Source organism: Mesoplodon bidens (genome assembly GCF_964165515.1).
Source record: "Mesoplodon bidens genome assembly, chromosome: 10".
NCBI lineage: Eukaryota > Metazoa > Chordata > Mammalia > Artiodactyla > Ziphiidae > Mesoplodon > Mesoplodon bidens.
Window position 1 is genome coordinate 71644044 of NC_138172.1, and position 18664 is coordinate 71662707.

Consider the following 18664-nt stretch of genomic DNA (forward strand, 5'->3'; position numbering starts at 1 on the left):
TTCTTGCAATAGCACCCTGACTTAGCTTAGTACAGGATCACAAGCACAGCTGAAAACCTGGGGGGAGACTCACAACCTATCCTTATACAGTATGTTAACTCACAACCAGCAAATATAGCCCCCATTCAAATATCATGAAGAAACAGACAGGGAGCAATACAAACAGGAAGGAAAGGAAAAAAGGGAGAGAGGGCAAGGAGAAGTGGGGAGAAAGAGAGAGAGAGAGAGAGAGAGAGAGAGAGTGCATGCATAAGCACAGAGGGCAAAACGTTAACAATTGATGAATTTCCCACAAAGGGTAAAGGAGATTTGACTGCATCATTCCTCCACCTCTTCTGTATATTTAAAAGTTTTCAGAATAAAAATTGGGAGAGGGGGTACATTAAGGCAAAACCTTTGAAACACCCAAATCCTAAGCAGCTTTCAAAGTGCTTAGGAGCCTTTGGTGTGTATGTCTGCCCACACAAGTGAGTTGGGCACATGTTCAAGTGAAGTAGAGACTACATGAAATGTAGGTTTGTTTTCACTACTCAGGAGTTCAGAAGGATGTCTGGAGCTGGGTTGGATATAAAATGGAATGAAATTCATTGTCTTTAATCAACATTAATTTCAAAAGATTCCTATAGCATATCAACCACCCTTTTGAAGAAGCAAATAATGAAACTATATACAAAGAGAGATTGTAAGGCACTCTGGGTACTCATTTAGCAGGCCAGATTATATTTCAGCAATATTTACTGAGTGTGCCCAGAACACTCCTCAAGACCCTATAGGTGTATGAGGGCTTCAGATAGGAATGTTGAGATAACACGGCTGCTCAAGTGCTCTTCAGAGCACTACCCACTGTGATGTCTGAGCACAGACACAGCGGTGCTTTTAGGTGATGATGCTAAGGCTGTTTTGCTTCTTTTACCAGGTTGGTGATGACTGAGCAAATGAATTAGCCATTCCCAACTCCACTTCCTTAAAAGGAATGACATCTACCACCATGTAAACCAAAGAGATGGCAGGAGTTTCAATAGATCACACGTTGTGCATTAAACATAAAATATCATCACCCCCAAACATTTTACTTTATATAACGCAGTTGTATAGTAATCTAGAAAGTCATTATGATCAGCTATCTTCTGAAAACCACTGAAGAGCAGAATAGAATCAAAGAGTTTAATAAGTTCAATCTAATCCTTTACAGAGGAAGAAATTGAGGCCCAGAGAGATAAAGCAACTTACTCACAGCAGTGGAGCTAATCTATAATGTGCCTTGAGACATAATGTAGGTTTCCTGATTCCTAGCAGGTCCTTTCATTTATTAGGAGGTTGTGTAGGCTTTTTCTAAAAACCATTTCAAATGTGGTAATTGCTCATCTCTTCTCACCCCAAACCTGTTCCTCCCCATCTTCCTCATCCTGGTAAATGACACCTCCACCCTTTTAAAAGTTCAGTCCAAAACCCTTAGAGTATATCCTTGACTCCTCTCTTTCCATTACACTCTATATATGACCTATCAGCAAACTCTGTCGGCTCTGACCTTCAAAATACATCCAGAACCCAACTATTTCTCAACATTTCCACTTGCTACTACTCTGGCCCAAGCTGCCACAATTTCTTGCCTGTCTCCCTGGCTCCCTCACAGTCTATTTCCACATGCTAGCAAGAATGATCCTGCTCAAACATAAGTGAGATTATTCCCTTCTTCTGCTCACAACCCTCCATTACCTTCTCTCAGCACTTTGGGAAAAGTTCCATATGATGTGTCCACTCTGCTGCCCTTTAACCTTCTTCTTCCCCTCCAGCCCCCTTGCTTACTCTCCTCCAGCCACACAGATCCCTCACTCTTCCTCAAACATGCCAGGCACTCTCCCATCCCAGGAACTTCGCTCTTGCTATATCTTCAGCCTGGAATTCCCATCCCCCAGGTATCTGAATGTCTCGTTTCCTTACCACCTTCAAGTTTGTGTTAAAATGTACACCTTCCTGAAGACCCTGTGAAATATTACAGCCACCCCTCCACTTTGCTGTCCCTCATCCCAGCGCTCCTTGTTCCCTTTCCTTGCCTTCTTTTTCTCCACAGCACTCAACACTTTCTGATATATACACCTTGCCCGTCCACCTCCTCCCACTAAAATGTAAGCACCTAAGAGCAGAAGCTTGGTGGCATTCCCTGTTGTATTCCTAGCCATTAAAACAGCACGCAGTGGATGGTTAATAAAGATTTACTGATTGCATGAATTTTCTTGGGAGAAAACAGCCTTTAAAATGCTTAAATATTTATCTCTGAACATATGTATTTTACTAATTTCTTTATTTAAAATACTAAAACCAATGTTTTTAATTCAGAGATTTAGAAAGAATGATTAAGAGATTTAAAAATAAGCAGATAGCACTTTTTCAATAAGCATGTGTTTAAATTGCACTCTGTTTGTATCTACATAACATACAGAGTACTTTGGACAGGGCCGATGGATAGAAACATGGCCAATTGTTTCTTAGCATTCAAACAGAATCATGCTGAATAAAATGTTTTAGCAAACTGTGGCTTTGTGGAGACAGGCCTAGGGTATCTGTCATTAAGCCATAGCTACTAAGGTATGTAGCATGCTTACACCAGAGGGAGAATGCCCCTTCAGAAAAGTAAGTCATATATTAGAAGGCTACTCCTTAAAGGATAGAATGAAAGGCAAAGAGGAGCCAAAAAGACAAGGTTGGGACCATCTCACTATGCAACCTTGTGCTAGCCATCCTGCTTGTACTTACTGTAAAAGGAGACACAAGAAGAAGAAGGGGTGGGGGTGCTGGGAGAGATATATACACGATAGACAAAGGGGGAGTTGTGAAGACCAAAGAGAATCTTTATAAGACAAAGTAATAATAATAATAATTACAATAATAATGAGAGGGGAGGAGAAATAAGAAGTAGAGAAAGAGAGAAAGAGAGAGAGAAACACACAAAAATATCTGAGATGGTTTTATCCAAAGGGCAAGGGCAGGAATGGTCTCAAAATAAGGCCTATGAAAAACAGCATAGAGAGGAATGCAAGAGAGCAATTAGGATTCCTTCAGCAGGACCCAGGAATCTCCTACCTAAATTTAGGCCAGAGACTAAATATGGGTTTAACTTGGGCTCAAACTTCTCCAGAAATCAAAAGTGGGGATTAAAGGAAATGATGTCATCTGAAACTGGAGAATAAAGGCAGTATGAAACAGCCATAATCCCCAAATTTAAGGCCTGGCTCCTAGAATAGTATTCAGACCAAGGGCACTGACAACAATCCAGGGGTAGCTATTTGCTACTTTCCACCTGAACCATACAGCTCTGAACTGTGCTAGAGAAATAAAACATAACACATAAATATGAGTATATGTATAATTTAAAATTTTCTAGTAGCCACATTTCTTAAGAGAAATGAAACAGGTAAAATTAATTTTAATAATATATTTTAACACAATATATCCAACATTTTATCATTTTAACATGTAATCAATATGAAAAAAATCTTGAGCTATTTTATATTCTTTTTATTTCATACTAAGCCTTCAAAAACCCTCAATATATCTCATACTTACAGTGCATCTCAATTCAGACCAGCTACATTTCAAGTGCTTAAGAGCTACATGTGGCTAGTGGCTGGTACAATGGACAGTACAGATACAGAGCGTACGTATGTACACATGAGGTCAGTATACCATTTATGTTAAGAAGGCTCACCTATACAGCACACATCTTTAATAAAGTTTACTCATGCACTGAACTTCTTATAAGAGCTGAACTATAGTGGGCCAAAAAGGAAAAAGATAACACTTGATAAACAGATATAGTAAAGAAAGGCTGAGATCTTGGGCTATCCTGTTGGATACAGAAATATACCCCCTTTTTAACTTTGGGCACAGCAATGAAAGACAACTTGAATTCTATCTACTAGATAAAATAGAGAACTGCAGGCTTCCCTGGTGGCACAGTGTTTAAGAATCTGCCTGCCAACGCAGGGGACACAGGTTCGGGCCCTGGTCCAGGAAGATCCCACATGCTGTGGAGCAACTAAGCCTGCACACCACAACTACTGAGTCTGCACTCTAGAGTCCGCGAGCCACAACTACTGAGCCCGCGTGTCACAACTACTGAAGCCCGCGTGCCTGGAGCCCGTGCTCCACAACAAGAGATGCCACTACGATGAGAGGCCCGCGCACCACAAGGAAGAGTAGCCCCAGCTCACTGCAACCAGAGAAAAGCCCACATACAGCAACAAAGACCCAACGCAGCCAAAAATAAAATAAATTAAATAAATTTTTTAAAAAATAGAGAACTGTACTACAGTCTCCCCAAGAAATGGTGCCAATGATTTCACAGTGGCTATTAATGCAGTACAAGAATTAGTTCAATAGTAAAACAGAAATGAAGATGAAAAAAGAAAGGCTTACTTGAATCTGTAGCTTTCTCGCTTATTATTCACAAATCCATCTGCCAAATCACGAGGTAAGATGATCTCCAAGCTAGGTGTTAATTTTTCATCTTCATCTATGGAATAAATCTGAAAATGTGAAGACAAGTGAATATAAAATGGTAAAATTATGGCTTGAACAATGACCATGTTATTATGATATGCATTGTAATGGTGTTTAAAAAATTGCACTTTTCAGATAAAAAGTCATAACATAGCACAATTTGGATAATTTTCCTCTTTAAACTCTGTGCACACTCAAATAAATATATGGAACTGAACAAGAGGTAAAACCTAAATCAATGCCCGATCAAAGCTCAAATCCTCTTTGAATGATGTAATATTCAAATTTGAGTTATTTAAGTGTCTGTCTCCATTGTTGAGAAGCTAATAGCCCTGACAACAACATACTATCTAAGTATTGCTTTGGAATTACATACCAGAAATTAACATTTTACTACAACCAATAAGCATTTCTGAGCATTTCCAAAATGCTAGACACAGAGATGAAAGGACTGGGTCTGAGCCTTCTCAGAGAGCTCACAAGAATGCCCTAATTCAAGTTATGTTCAAAGAAGTAAATGTTTCCACGAGACATATTCAAGCATCTGATAAAAGACATGTGGTTTCAAAGGAGACATGTGATTCATGTCTTTGATGTCATTTTCAAGATTCTCCTCCCAGCTCAGCCACTAATTAGAAAATGACCTGGGAGAAATCACTTAACCTCCTTAAGCTGATATGGAAATGAAGGGTCTTAACCAACCGCCTTTACAATTGTAATATTCCCTGATTATTTTCTTGGTTACCTACTCCTTTATTTATTGGCCAGGAAAAGCAAGAGTCAAGCCTATAAAGAGATCATGGGGAATAAAGAAAAGTCTACGATTCAATGTCCAAAGACCTGGGTCTAACACTGATCTCAATTTACCAGCTGTGTGACCAGCCACAGCTTTCAGAATCTCGGTACCTTATACATAAAATGAAGAAAACAGAATTGCCTCCATTACAAGATTGCTGTGGGGATCAAAGGATGTCATGGAAATGGAAGCATTTTGTAATGCACCATAAAAAATGTTAGTCATTAGATTTAGAGGTTTTTAAAAAAGACTTCTTGTCTTTCATCAAGAAATAAAATTCCTTCTAACAGGCAATACTTCCTGTTTAAGACCCATTTAGATGCTTGATTATGGGGGAAAAGTCATATTTTTAAATAAGTAAAAGCCTATCTAAATCTCCAGAAAGTCTGAATAATTTTCCTAAGCAGATTTTTATTGAGCCCTCTCATTTAAAATGTGAGGAGCTCATGTAAGAAAAGTCATGCTGTAAAATAAAATTATTTGTAGAAAGTAATGGCATCAGGTCCAAGGCTTTCTGGCTAGGTTTTCTCAAGAGACATTTAAAAATTATATACTACAGGGCACTACATTATTTTTTTTTAAGGTTAATGGCTAGACAGGTGAGTTAAAGGAGTATGTAAGACATAAAACATGAAGGAGTGAGGGGTGCCATACATTTTTAAAATCTGTAACACTCAGTACTCAGAAGAGAAAAAGGACCAATAATTAGAGTAGGTACTGTGACCCTCAACTCCTCTCATTAAGTCATTCTTTGAGGCATTAAGAAAAGTCCCTAACGAAAAAACTTGTTTACTCTAATAGATTGGCTTTCTACCGTTAGTCATAAAAATATGTGAGATTGTTTTTAATAGGAGACAGTTAGATCAAATGCAGGATGAATACGAAAATATTTCAAAATATACAAAGCACTATACAAATGAAAAGCATTGCCATTGTTAAAATGATCACAGAGCATCTTATGTACCTTTTAATGTATTAATCTATAAATTATCATAATTTAATATATAGTGCCTTAGGGAATACGATTAATGAAGTAATGGAGCCACAAAATGAAGAGAAAAAAAAAAAACCTTTGAATCACTCTTGGTTTAATGTTACAAGGGCATTTCTAGTCAGAGAAACAACCACACAATCTTTGGGGGCCAAAAGGATAGGGTGCTAAAAGTAGGATTTCTAAGGAGGAGCAGGGATACTCTCTGCTCCGGGCACAGATGAACTCAAAATTCGTTCATCTGTGTTCTCTTATGTTTGTGCTATGCGGCATAATGTTGCATCTCGGTAAGAATCTGACATTATTAAAATACACTATGATACCTAAAAATATTTCCTGGAGTAGCAAACAAGCCACTCCACAGAATCTCACCAAAGAAATGCAAAAGGAGGCACACTGAAATATTCAAACATTGCATTTTAAGGAAAGAGGAAGTTCAAATAAAATCCAGCGTTCTCCATCAACCCACCACCACCCCCAGTCCCACTTCTATCCATCTTCTCATGTTACTATATCCAAGCACCTGTTTCTGACTGCTGAGTCAATGCAGACAAGTTCAATATTTTTAGCTAAGAATCTGAGGAGGGCTGGGGGGGGCAGGGAAATGTTACATATAATTTTTATAAGTGATGCACTTTTACAACCCTTCTTGAAAATGAATGTAGGAGGAGAGAAAATGGGATGATACCCATGGCTCCTTTCTATACTCTTTATTCCTTAAAATAAAAAAAAAAAAGGCAATATTTTCTTTGGAGTCTTTTCATGCATCTTTTCCTAAATGTATTCCACGGAATGAAAAGACTGAAGATGACGACGATGACAAGACACTATATTCTCCTTGTCTTAAATACATAAATTACATGAGGCAAATGCTAAATTATGAGCTGCTATGATGTTACATATATACATACACACTGTGTAGATATGGGGTAGAGATAAAATATTATTAATAATATGCCCATTCCAGAGACTCGTGAACAGGACTCCGATTGCCCTTGCCTATATCCTTATTTTGTGAGGCAAAAAGGTTTTGTCCCAAGAGCCAAGAGCTTTGGGAAAAAAAAATCTTTAATTAAAATCAGGGTTCTGCCACTCAGTAGGTGGGTGGCTTGGCCAAATTATTTAACCTGTCTGAGGCTCAGCTTCCTCATCTATAAAATGAAGAAAATGACATCAATCTTGCGGAGTTCTCTTGAGACTCAGGGATAATGCAGACAAAGCATCTAAGTGGTAAGAATGAGTATGGTCCTTCCCAGGGAAAGAAAACAACGTTTGAGAAGCATTCAAAGTACAATATCTCTGCTCAGAGTAAGGGTCATGTCTTATAACCTTCTTTGTACCCTTTCGAGTTTAGCACCCTAGAGGAAACACCTAGTAATGCTCAGTTAATGTTTTCTGAATAAAAAGTGTATGTGTATTCTCTGTGTCAGGATGCATAAATATCTATCCATATCTGCAATGAGTGTATGTCAACGTTCATGCTTCTGTTCCTGATAACAATATAGTTAGTCAACGAATTCTAAGGGCCCATTGCGTGCAGAGCACGGTGTATGCTTTGTGTATCTTTATCTGTAACTATTATCCTATCATCTCAGACGTGGATAGCCACGTTTCTCTTGCTTGCACGTTTTGCCTGAGGACGAAAGAGAAGCTTGAGTGTACCTGGGTGGACAGAGCTGCGTGACTGTCTTCCAGAAAGGTGCAATAACGATGGACAGCTGAGGCGCAGTCTATGTGAGCGTACACGCAGACGTACCTGCACGTGCACGTGTCTGCCGCTGCGTGAACATGTGTGTCCGGGGGTACGCATGTGGCTCTGTGAAGGTTAGTCTGGACCCGCAGGGCTGGGTTGGGTGGGAGTGTACTGGGTGTCTGTCTGTCCGCGCCCCTGACAGAAATGCGCGGGAGTCTGCGAGGCTGCCCAGGCTCCGGGTCCAAGTGTGCTGAACTCCGGGCCGCAGCCAGCGCCTGGCGCCGAACCACTCACCCCGCCCAGGGCCCTCGCGTGCCGCCCCTCCCCCGGTCTGGGAGGCCCCGCCGCGCCGGCGCCCGTGCTGCTCTGACCCGTACCCCTTGTTGCTGCTTCCGAACAGTGGGCTTCACCCTGGCGAAAATTTGGATAGTCTGCTTCACCATCTCCTCCCCGGTTCTTGCACTGACCCTTGACCTCTCTCTCAGGCCGTGGCTCCCAAAACTTCTGACTCCCGCCACCTCAGGCGAGACGAAGCCTTGGCAACAGTAACTAGGGACACTACCCAAGGAGCCCCGCGCCAACCAGGACCGCCTCCTCTCCCTAATTGGTTGCTGACGGGTTGGGGAGGCCCGAAGGGAAGGATTGAGGGTGGGGCGGGGCAGAGCCGAGCGGGGAGAGCTGCGCATGCGCATGGTCAGGTCTGGCATCTGGCTTAACGCCAGAGCTGGCCTGGAGAGTGGTTAATGGGGTGATAACCGTCGTGCCTTGCTAGTTCTTCAATCCATTCTTTCTCTCTGCCAGCACCTCTTTTTAGCACTTTTTATTATTCATTCATTGAAGAAATGGCACTTGATCTGTGACAGCAATATATACTGGCCCTGGATCCTGAGCTGAGCAAAACTTCCTGTGCCCACTTGGAGATTAGGGTCTGATGAAGGAGACAGAGTTTTAATAGGAAATTACAAGTTATGTTGGGGTTAGCGCGGGGTTCTGTGGAAGGGCACCTCATCTAGTTCTGTTTTGGAAGAGGCCAAAGTTGGAGGAAGGGGGACTGTTTCCCATTCAGTGGTCCTGGCATGAAAGGATGGGCTCTGGTGTGCACTGTTGGTGGGAATGTGAGTCGTTACAGTCACTAAGGAAAACAGTGTGCACGTTCCTTAAAAAATTCAAAATAGAACTGCCATGTGATCCAGCAATTCCACTCCTGGGTATATATCCAAAAGAATTGAAATCAGAGGGATATTTGCACTCCCATGTACACAGCAATATTAGCCAAGATATGGAACCAACCTAATTGCCCACTAATGGATGAATGGATAAAGAAAATGTGATATATATAATGGGTTATTATTATATATATATATTATGTTTTATGTTTATAATGGGGATATATATGAAGATTATTCTGCCAAAAAAGAAGGAAATCCTACCATTTGCAGCAACGTGGATGGGCATTATGCTTAGTGAAATATGTTGGAGAAGACAAATACTGTATGCTCTCACTTATATGTGGAATCAAAAAAAGTTGAGGGCTTCCCTGGTGGCGCAGTGGTTGAGAGTCTGCCTGCCGATGCAGGGGACACGGGTTCGTGCCCCGGTCCGGGAAGATCCCACATGCCGTGGAGCGGCTGGGCCCATGAGCCATGGCCGCTGAGCCTGCACGTCCGGAGCCTGTGCTCCGCAACGGGAGAGGCCGCAACAGTGAGAGGCCCGCGTACCGCAAAAAAAAAAAAAAAAAAAAGTTGAACTCAGAGAAACAGAGAGTAGAATGGTAGTTTCCAGGGGCTGGGGGGTGGAGGAAATGGAGAGATATTGGGCAAAGGGTAGGAACTTCCAGTTATAAGTTCAAGGGACTTAACATACAGCATGGTAACTATAGTTAACAATATCATGTTATATATTTGCTAAGAGAGTAAATCTTAAATGTTCTTTTCAGGAAAAAAATTAATAATGAGGTGATAGAGTTGTTAACTAGCCTCATTGTGATAATCATTTCATGATATATGCATGCATCAAATTATCACATTGTATACCTTAAACTTATATGTCAATTATATCTCAGTAAAGCTGGAAAATAAGTAAGTAAATAAGTAAATAACAAAAAGAAAAGAGGGGCTCCTCAAAAGACACTGTTAACACATGGAAAGTTGTTCCACATCATTATCCACGAGGGCAATACACGTTAAAAACCACAATGAGATATCACTACACACCTATCAGAATGGCTAAAATTAAAAATAGCCGCAAAACCAGATGCTGACAAAGATACAGAGAAACTGAATCACTCATACATTACTGGTGGGAATATATAATGTGAAATATATCATAGATAATTTTACAGCTACTCTAGAAAACAGTTGGGTAGTTTTTTACAAAACTAGAGATGCAGCTACTATAAGATCCAGCAATTATGCTCATGGGTATTTATTTCAGAGAAATGCAAACTTGTGTTCACACAAAAATCTATACATGAGTGTTCATGGCAGCTTTATTCATAATAGCTCCAAACTGGAAACAACTCAGATGTCCTTCAACCACTGAATGGTCTAACAAACTGTGGAATACTATTCGGCAATTAAAATGAAGAAACTACTGATACATATAACAACCTGGATGAATTTCCAGGGAATTATGCTGAATAAAAGAAAACAGACTCATAAGTTAAATACTGTATGATTCCATTTATATAACATTCTTGAAATGACAAAATTATAGAGATGGAGAGCAGATTAGTGGTTGCCAGGGATTAGGGAGGTGGGGGGGGGGTCGGGTGAGGTGCTATGGCTCTAAAAGGATCTTTGTGATTCACTGCTCTGTATCTTGACTATGGTGGTGGGCACAGAAATCTACATATGTGATAGAACCGCACACACACACACACGTGCATATAAAATTGCTGAAAGGTTAGTAAGATTGAATAAGATGGACGGATTGTATCAACGTTCATTCCTTGGTTGTGATATTGCACTATAGTTATGAAAGATGTTACCAGTGGGAGAAACTGGGGGAAGAGGATGCAAGATCTCTCTGCGTAATTTCTTACAATTGCACGTGAATCTACAATTATCTCAAAATAAAAAGTTTTTAAGAAGAAACGCTTAGGAAAAAAAAAGAAGAAGAAGAAGAAACACTTAGAGAATGAAAAAACAAACCGCAAACTAGGAGAACATTGCTGCAAAACACATACCTGATAAAGGACTGGCATCTGGAATACTTAAAAACTCTTAAAACTTAATAATAAATAGGAAAACAAACTACCTGATTTGTTTTTTTAAGAAGGGTGTCAAAGCATTAAACAGACATTTTCCACTATAAGGATGGCGAGTACATGAAAGATGTTCAACATAATTAATAATTAATGAAATGAAAAATTAAAAGCACAATCAGATACTATTACACACTTTTTAGAATAGCTAAAAAGAAGAAGATAAGCTGGCATTAGCAAGAGCTGGCATGGATGCAGAGTATCGGAACTCTCAAACGTGACAGGAGAGAATGCAAGATGGACCAGCCACTTTGCAAAACAGTTTTCTACTTTCTTATATATAAAATTGTATATATACTTATCATGTGACCCAGCAATCCTACTTCTAGGTGTTTACCTAAGTGAATTGAAAACTGATGTTCACACAGAAAGGCAAACAGGAATGATTATTGTGGTTTTGTTCACAACTGCCAAAAGCTGAAACAAAGCAAATGTTCTTCAACTGCTGAATGGATAAACAAACTGGTATGTCCACACAATAAAAAGAAATGGACTGCTGATGCCTGTAACAGCATAGGTGAATTTCAGATTTATTATGTTGAGTGAAAGATGCCAGATGCAAAGTTACACACTTTAAAATTCCACTTTTATGACACTCTGAAAAAGCAAAACTATAGGGAGAGAACCACTGACCAGATCAGTTGTTGCCAAGGGCTGGGGCTAGGGAAAGAGGTTGATTACAAATGAGCATGGGAGAGTTTTTTGGGGGGTGATGGAATTGTTTCATATCTTGATTTTAGTTGTGGTTACATGACTACGTACATTTGTCAAAAGTCATAGAATTATCTATACACTTAAAGGGGTAAATTATACTGTATATAAAGTGCACTATTATAAGAAAAGCAAAAAAAAAAAAAAAACAGAGGATGGGGAATGAACAGGTGTGGCAGTAGTGGGGATGGAGAAGAGGAGAGAACCAGGTATTTATGAAATAGATTTTAAGGACTTTTTCACCTGGTGCTGTGTGGAAAGGAAGAAATGACTCAAGATTGGGCAATTGGGTTGTTTTCATACATTGGCTTTTGTGAATCATGCTGCAGGGAACATTTGAATGCACGTATCTCTTCAAGATGCTGGTCTCATTTCCTTCAGATATATTCCCAGAAGTACGACAACCTGTGTCCATCTACGAACGAATGGATAAAGAAGATGTGTAGTATTTACATATACAACGGAGTATTATTCAGCCATAAAAAGAAGGAAATTGCAATTTGCAATAACATAGATGAAGGTAAGTGAAATAAGTCAGACAGAAAAGGACAAACACTGTATAGTATCACTTATGAGTGGAATTTTTTTTTAAAGTCAAAATTATAGAAACATGGAGTAGAATGGTTGTTACCAGGGGATTGGAAGGTGGGGGAAATGGAGAGATGCTGGTGAAAGTTTCAGCTGTAAGTTCTGAGGACCTAATGTATAGCATGGTGACTATAGTTAATAATACTGTATTGCATACTTGGAATTTGCTAAGAGAATAGATCTTAACTGATCTCACCACCAAAAAAAATTTTTAAGTAACTATGTGAGGTGATGGATGTGTTAATTAACTTGATTGTGGTAAATATTCCACAATGTATACCTATATTAAATCATCCCACTGTACACTTTAAATATATACAATTTTATTTTTCAATGATACCTCAGTAAAGCTGGAGGGAAAAGACTGGGCAGTTGGGTGTGTGGTGCAGGTACTCACATGGACACGTAAAATAGATCAGAGCGGGAAAGAGGAGCATGAGGAGTTGGGGACGTGCTCAATTTCAAGCGCCTGTGGGATTTCAATCCATAGTTGGATAAAGTTTAGGAGAAAGCTATGGCTGAAAATACGGAATGGGGAGTCATCACAGGGTTTTTTTTCCAGAAGGTGATCAAGTCATTTACAAGAAGGGATGCTGCAATACTAACACTGACAGTTGGAGGTGTAAGCAGGGCTACAAAGGAGGCTGGAGGAGCAGCTGGAGTGATGGTCTGAGGCAGAAAGGGGAACATTGTAGCATGAAAGCCAAGGGGAGAGGACGCTTAAGAAAAAGAAAGTGTCCAACAGTGTTGGATACTAAAAAGGATGCACTGAAAAATGTCCATGCAACTTAGCAACTAGGAGGTCATTGGTAACCTAGACAGCGGCTTCAGTGGAGCGATGGGGACGGAAGTCAAGATTACAGGAGGCCCAGGAGTAAAGGAGAGGCTACCGTTCCAGAAGCTTGCTGCTGAAGGGTTGTGAAGAAGTAAAACACAGGGTGAAAGCTCGAGGAACCCAGGGTAAGGAAGGGTCTTTTGTTCGTATCTAAGGGGGTAAAAACAATAAGGAAGGGGAGGTTGAAGGTACAGGAAGAGAGAAGATAATGTGAATAATTGGCATTATACCAAGATGGTGCAATGGAAGAGGCAAGGGAGCCAAGGGTATTCATAAAAGATCATTTTAAGTGTTGAATCATGGAGTCTAGGTTGCTTAGAGCTGCTAGTGACATTTGACATGGAGGAGTGTTATGAGGTTGGGAGGGACAATGATGGGTCCAGCATATGGGAAATTTACACTTGTCTGAGCGCCAGGCCACATGACCAAATGCATTGATGGGGAGGAAGTGTGGGTTCAAATCCCGCTTCTGTCATACCTAAGGGTGTGACATTGGGCAAATTATTTATGTTTTTAAGTCTCAGTTGTCTCATCCAATAAATGGGGATGGATAATAACAACAGCTATGTCGCTTAGTTGGGAAGAATACGTGTGGATACGCATATAAAACGATGACTGTCAGGTGAATAGAGAATGCTCAGTACCCAAAGGGTTCTGACCTCTGGACTGGATTCCTTTGATTGTAAACGTCTCCTAAGGGGTGGAAACTGCAACATATATATGGATAGGAGACATACCAGGGATTACAAACTCACATCTCCTGGGTCCAGACCAATGGAGTAAGCATGTCAAGCAGACAGGTATATGACAATAGGCGGTGGTCCTGTCAACTGGAGACTCTGTGTCCCCAACTAAAAATATTCACATTCAAAATAGCTAAAGTACAAGGCTTCCTAAATAAAGCACAACTGTGAGCCCCCAGCTTACAACCTCTGTTCCTGTTGCTGGTATAGCCGACTTCAGTAACTCCCAGGCCCAGTGCCTCTGACAGGTTTACCAAAATCTCAAACAGATGGCTCTAATGGGTATTAAATAAGTTTTGAGATTAAATCTCCAAGTTACAGTGTCTTTCCCACAACTCTTAATAGGCTGACATTCACTATTATTATTTGCACCTTATGCACTTGCTTAAATATGGGAATTAAGATGACTTCCAATTGTTTAAAAGATTCTTGAGCTCTGCAGTTGCCAAAATAACATATAACTGCACCAGGAAAAATAGCCAGGGTTTATAAGCCTCAAATCTGAAAGAAATCAAGCTGTGCCTGAAATGAATTAGTCTATAAGCAAGTTAGTTGGGTTTTGTGTGTTTGATTGTATGTTTTTTAAGAAAAATTGAAACTGTGATCCAGTACTAGTTTTCAACTAGCTCTTTAGCTGTTGATACTACAACTATAAAATGTGTTAATCTTCTTTGTAGGCCTGAAGAGGGACTAGTTAAAATTTTATGGGCTGGTAATTTTGATATTATAGAATATGTACCTAAAATTACCTAATTGCAGTAAACTTCTCCTTCCTCTATTTTATTTCATGGCTTTGGGGGATTTATTTTCACTGCCATAGAATCCCCCTTTATTATCAGATGAGCAAGCATGCTCAGACAGGAGTGGTAGGGCCTCCATGAACAGGACAGAAGACATTTGATTGGGGTCTTCTCCTATTACTTTACTCCAAGGGGCAAGACAAGGAACCAGAATTTTGCTGTTTATTAGTAAATAGCATTATTAATAGAATAAAAGTCAACCACTGTAAACTGTCCCTCTACTGTCTTGAAAGCTTATCCATAATAAGAACTCAAGAATATGTTTGGAGATGATGGATAGGACGTCAGGCATGATTCCTTCATGCTTGCTGAGGGTCCCTGACTGAGGATCCCATGCAAAGGAGTTGAAAGCTGAGGAAGAAAGCATATTTTCTGTGGTGGATGCTTTCCTTGCAAATCCCCTTGTCAGCCGAGCTCCAGCTCATCAGTCATATGAATGGTCAGTATCAGAGGGATCCCCTCATACCTGGCAGAATAAAAAAGCCACTTATTCCATTGTTTCTGAATCAAGTGGAGAATACATAGAGCATTTTCTGGGACTCATTAAATGCAGAATAATAACAACATGCTGTTAAATTGCAGAGCAAGGGTACCACAAAATCTGTAATATATAACGTCAGCAAAGAATTCTCTTTTGAGAGTATGTTCAGCTAATTTAAAGCATAATTTCATTACCATAACCATCTTCACACACAGAGCAGAGTGGAATTCATAAAACTTTACCAGCACTTGGGTTTATAGGATCCCAGTGGGAATCACTGGGTTTGGTAAACTGGCACCACCTCCCTTTCCCTATCAGATGGTGGATGCAGAGTTTTGACATTATACTGGGACCTCTCGGGTTCACCTCTCTCTGGCTGAGAGGCAGAGGCTCCTTTCCTCCTGCTTTGTCTTATCCTCTTCCTGCAGCTCTCCTGTGGCTCTCACTGAACAGCGACATCAAAGTCATTTATGGCTGGAAGCTGGTGGCCAGCCATACGGAATTACAGCCCAGGCTCTCGCCGGATTACAGAGTGTAGCATGTGAACCAAATGACAGTGCCATGGCACAGAGGAAAGGCTGGTAAAGCCTCCAGTTTTGAATGGAAAATATGACTGTGTATTTATGCACAGGCTCCTCATAAACAACCTGAATGTTTCACCAACATTCCCATGAAGCCAGGGATGGGCCGAGTTAAAATAGATCCAGAACGCCTCTCTTCTAAGTAAATTACCCACCCTGTCCTATCTCCTCCGGTTGTTTACTTTAACATGTTTCCCTGCCTATTTCAGAACTTAAGAAATGCTTACCGACAAATAGCATAACTTAAGACATAAAAGAAAATGGCTCACATAGCAGAGTTCCTTTATCAAATGCATTATTATTGCCACAAAGTCTAACAACACCTTACCCATCCTGGAAGTAGCTCTTTAGCAATCTCATCTGCCTACATCTCCACCTCCTTCTCTCCTATTCGCTTCTCAATCCCTGCAGTCTGACTTCCATCTCCCTGTTTAAACTTTGCACAGAACCTGTTTAAACAGAACCTGTTTAAACTTTGCACCTCCAGAGTGATACCTTTTTGCGTATACATCCTGGAATAACATCATGATAGACCCAGTTGCCCAGGCTTGACCTCAGAGTTGCTCCTCGCTGCTTCCTCCCTCTGAGATAGCTATATCCAGACAGTTTCCAAGTCCTGGTGATCCTACCTCCTAAATATCAATAACTTTTGTCTCTTTCCAGTCAACTCCATGCTTGCTACTTATTGCCTTAATGTGGCTCTTTGTGTGGCTCTTCGTCCTCTGCCAGTATTAGCAAAGATCTCCCAACTGCTTTTCTTGCCTCTAATCTCGTTCCCCCTTTATTTCATCATTGACACCTGCTACAGGATTAGCGTTATGCAATGCAAATAAGTCCACATCACTCCTTGTTTGAAAACCACCAATCCTTCCCTGTTACAAATAGAATCGAGTCGAAAGAGCCTTCATAACCTGGTCCCAAACTGTCTTTACATCAACTTCACAGCCCTTATCATGTCCTCCACCCCTACTTCCCTGCCCCTCGATTCCAGCCACTGATTTCCCTCAGTTCCCAAACTTACCATGCTTTTGCATGTCTCTGTGCCTTTGTCTGTGCTTTTCCTACTGTTTCCAGTGCCCTTTCCACCTTGTTCATTAGGAATACTCAACTCACCTCTCAAGACCCAGCTCAAATGCCACCTGCTCTGTAAAGACCATCGCCCCCATCTCCCCTTGGCAAAGTTAGTGACCCTTTTCTGTGCAGCTACATCTTATGCGTCCCTTTGTAATAGCACTTACTGTTCTATCAACGTTGCCTGTATGTATCTGTCCCCCCTTCGTGCCAGGGATTATTTGAAACTTCAACTGTTTCCTGTTTCTGCCTCTGTATTCCCAGTGACTAATAAGGCTTTACGCACATACCAGAGATTTCTACATGCCTCATGAATGAATGAGTGCATGCATAACCCGTTGCAAGGAATCAATAAAATAAAACCCCTCCAATTTAAAATTTTTATCTGAGGCTCATATTTCCATGGTGAAAATCCTCCTCCTCCTCTCTCACCCCAGAGAACAAAGGTAACCTGCAGACTGAGTAGACACTGAACAGTAGAAAGAGTTAGAAGCAAACACAGCATCACCATTTCCACTTCTGAACCCTCTTTCTTCAGGCACAAAAAGATGGTTACCAATTTCCCAGGGTGATAAAAGAGAACACATTAACATTTGTGTCAGTGGACGAGAACAGAAACAGGGTGATAAGTATAAAAGCAAAGTAGTCCCATTGTTAAGTCAGTGAGTTTCACCCAGGGTGTCTGGGAAGCACTTAATGAATCTCGGAATAAACTTGTTTTTAATTTTAAAAAGAATGCACTGTTTACGAACGACTAATTAAATGTTTATTCACCTTCTTTTTTTTCACGTTAAAAAGGGTTTGTTTGAAAGTTTGCTGTAGGCAGTCGCTGGCACTTCAGTAAACTGCTCTTCCTTCTCTCCCATGAGTTTTACTCCCCCAAACACTAGAGGAATGTTTCCTAAAATACACAGCCTCTTGCCCTTTTCTCCCTCCTCTTTTCCCAGCCAAGTGTTCAGGGCCAGGTGAAACATCACTTCCTCTGAGAAACCTCTCCTGATCCTCTCAAACTCCATACAGCGCTCTGGCTCCAGGTTCCCGTAGCATCCTGTATCCTTACACCACGCTATCATTATTACTTATAACAGACACTGCGTACTCACCATGGTTGAGATTCAGCCATTTTGTTGTGTGCATAAATAGTCTGTTCTTTTGATTCGCTGCTAGTAGTCCATGGGTTAGATGTGCCGCGGTTTGTTTATTCACTCATCCAGGGTAAGTCTTCATTTCTCAAGGGTTAATGCTTAGTAGTAGCATTGTTGGGTCATGGGGTTAGTGTATGATTAAATTTGTAATAACTCCTAAAAATTGTTTTCCAAAGTGACTGTACCATTATGCCCTCTAAACAGCAATATTTGAGAATTTTAACTTCTTTCTAGACTCATCAGCACTTGGTATGGACACTCTTAAAACACTTTCTAGACATTTGATAAGTACTGGTATCTCACATGGTTATAATTTTCATTCTCCTAGTGACAAATGATGGTGAGCCTCTCTTTATGGGCTTATTTGGCATGTATATATCTTTTTTTTTTTTTTTTTTGCGGTACGCGGGCCTCTCACTTGTTGTGGCCTCTCCCGTTGCGGAGCACAGGCTCCAGACGTGCAG

General features: G+C 40.6%; 1 protein-coding gene across 2 annotated transcripts in view; it reads right to left on the reverse strand.

Annotated features, from left to right (window-relative positions):
- Nucleotides 1-17196, reverse strand: part of KIF6 (kinesin family member 6) — a 419445-nt gene extending 402249 nt beyond the window's left edge. The window contains exons 1-2 of one of the 2 annotated variants that reach the window (XM_081246112.1): nt 17006-17196; nt 4417-4526 (exon numbers count right to left, since the gene is read on the reverse strand). In XM_081246112.1, coding sequence (XP_081102238.1) covers nt 4417-4526; nt 17006-17008 — 113 coding nt within the window. In that variant the 5' untranslated portion in view covers nt 17009-17196. Of the gene's footprint in view, nt 1-4416; nt 4527-8357; nt 8488-17005 lie in introns of those variants that run through there. The other variant, XM_081246111.1, reaches the window with a different exon arrangement.
- Between the last annotated feature and the right edge of the window lie 1468 nt (nt 17197-18664).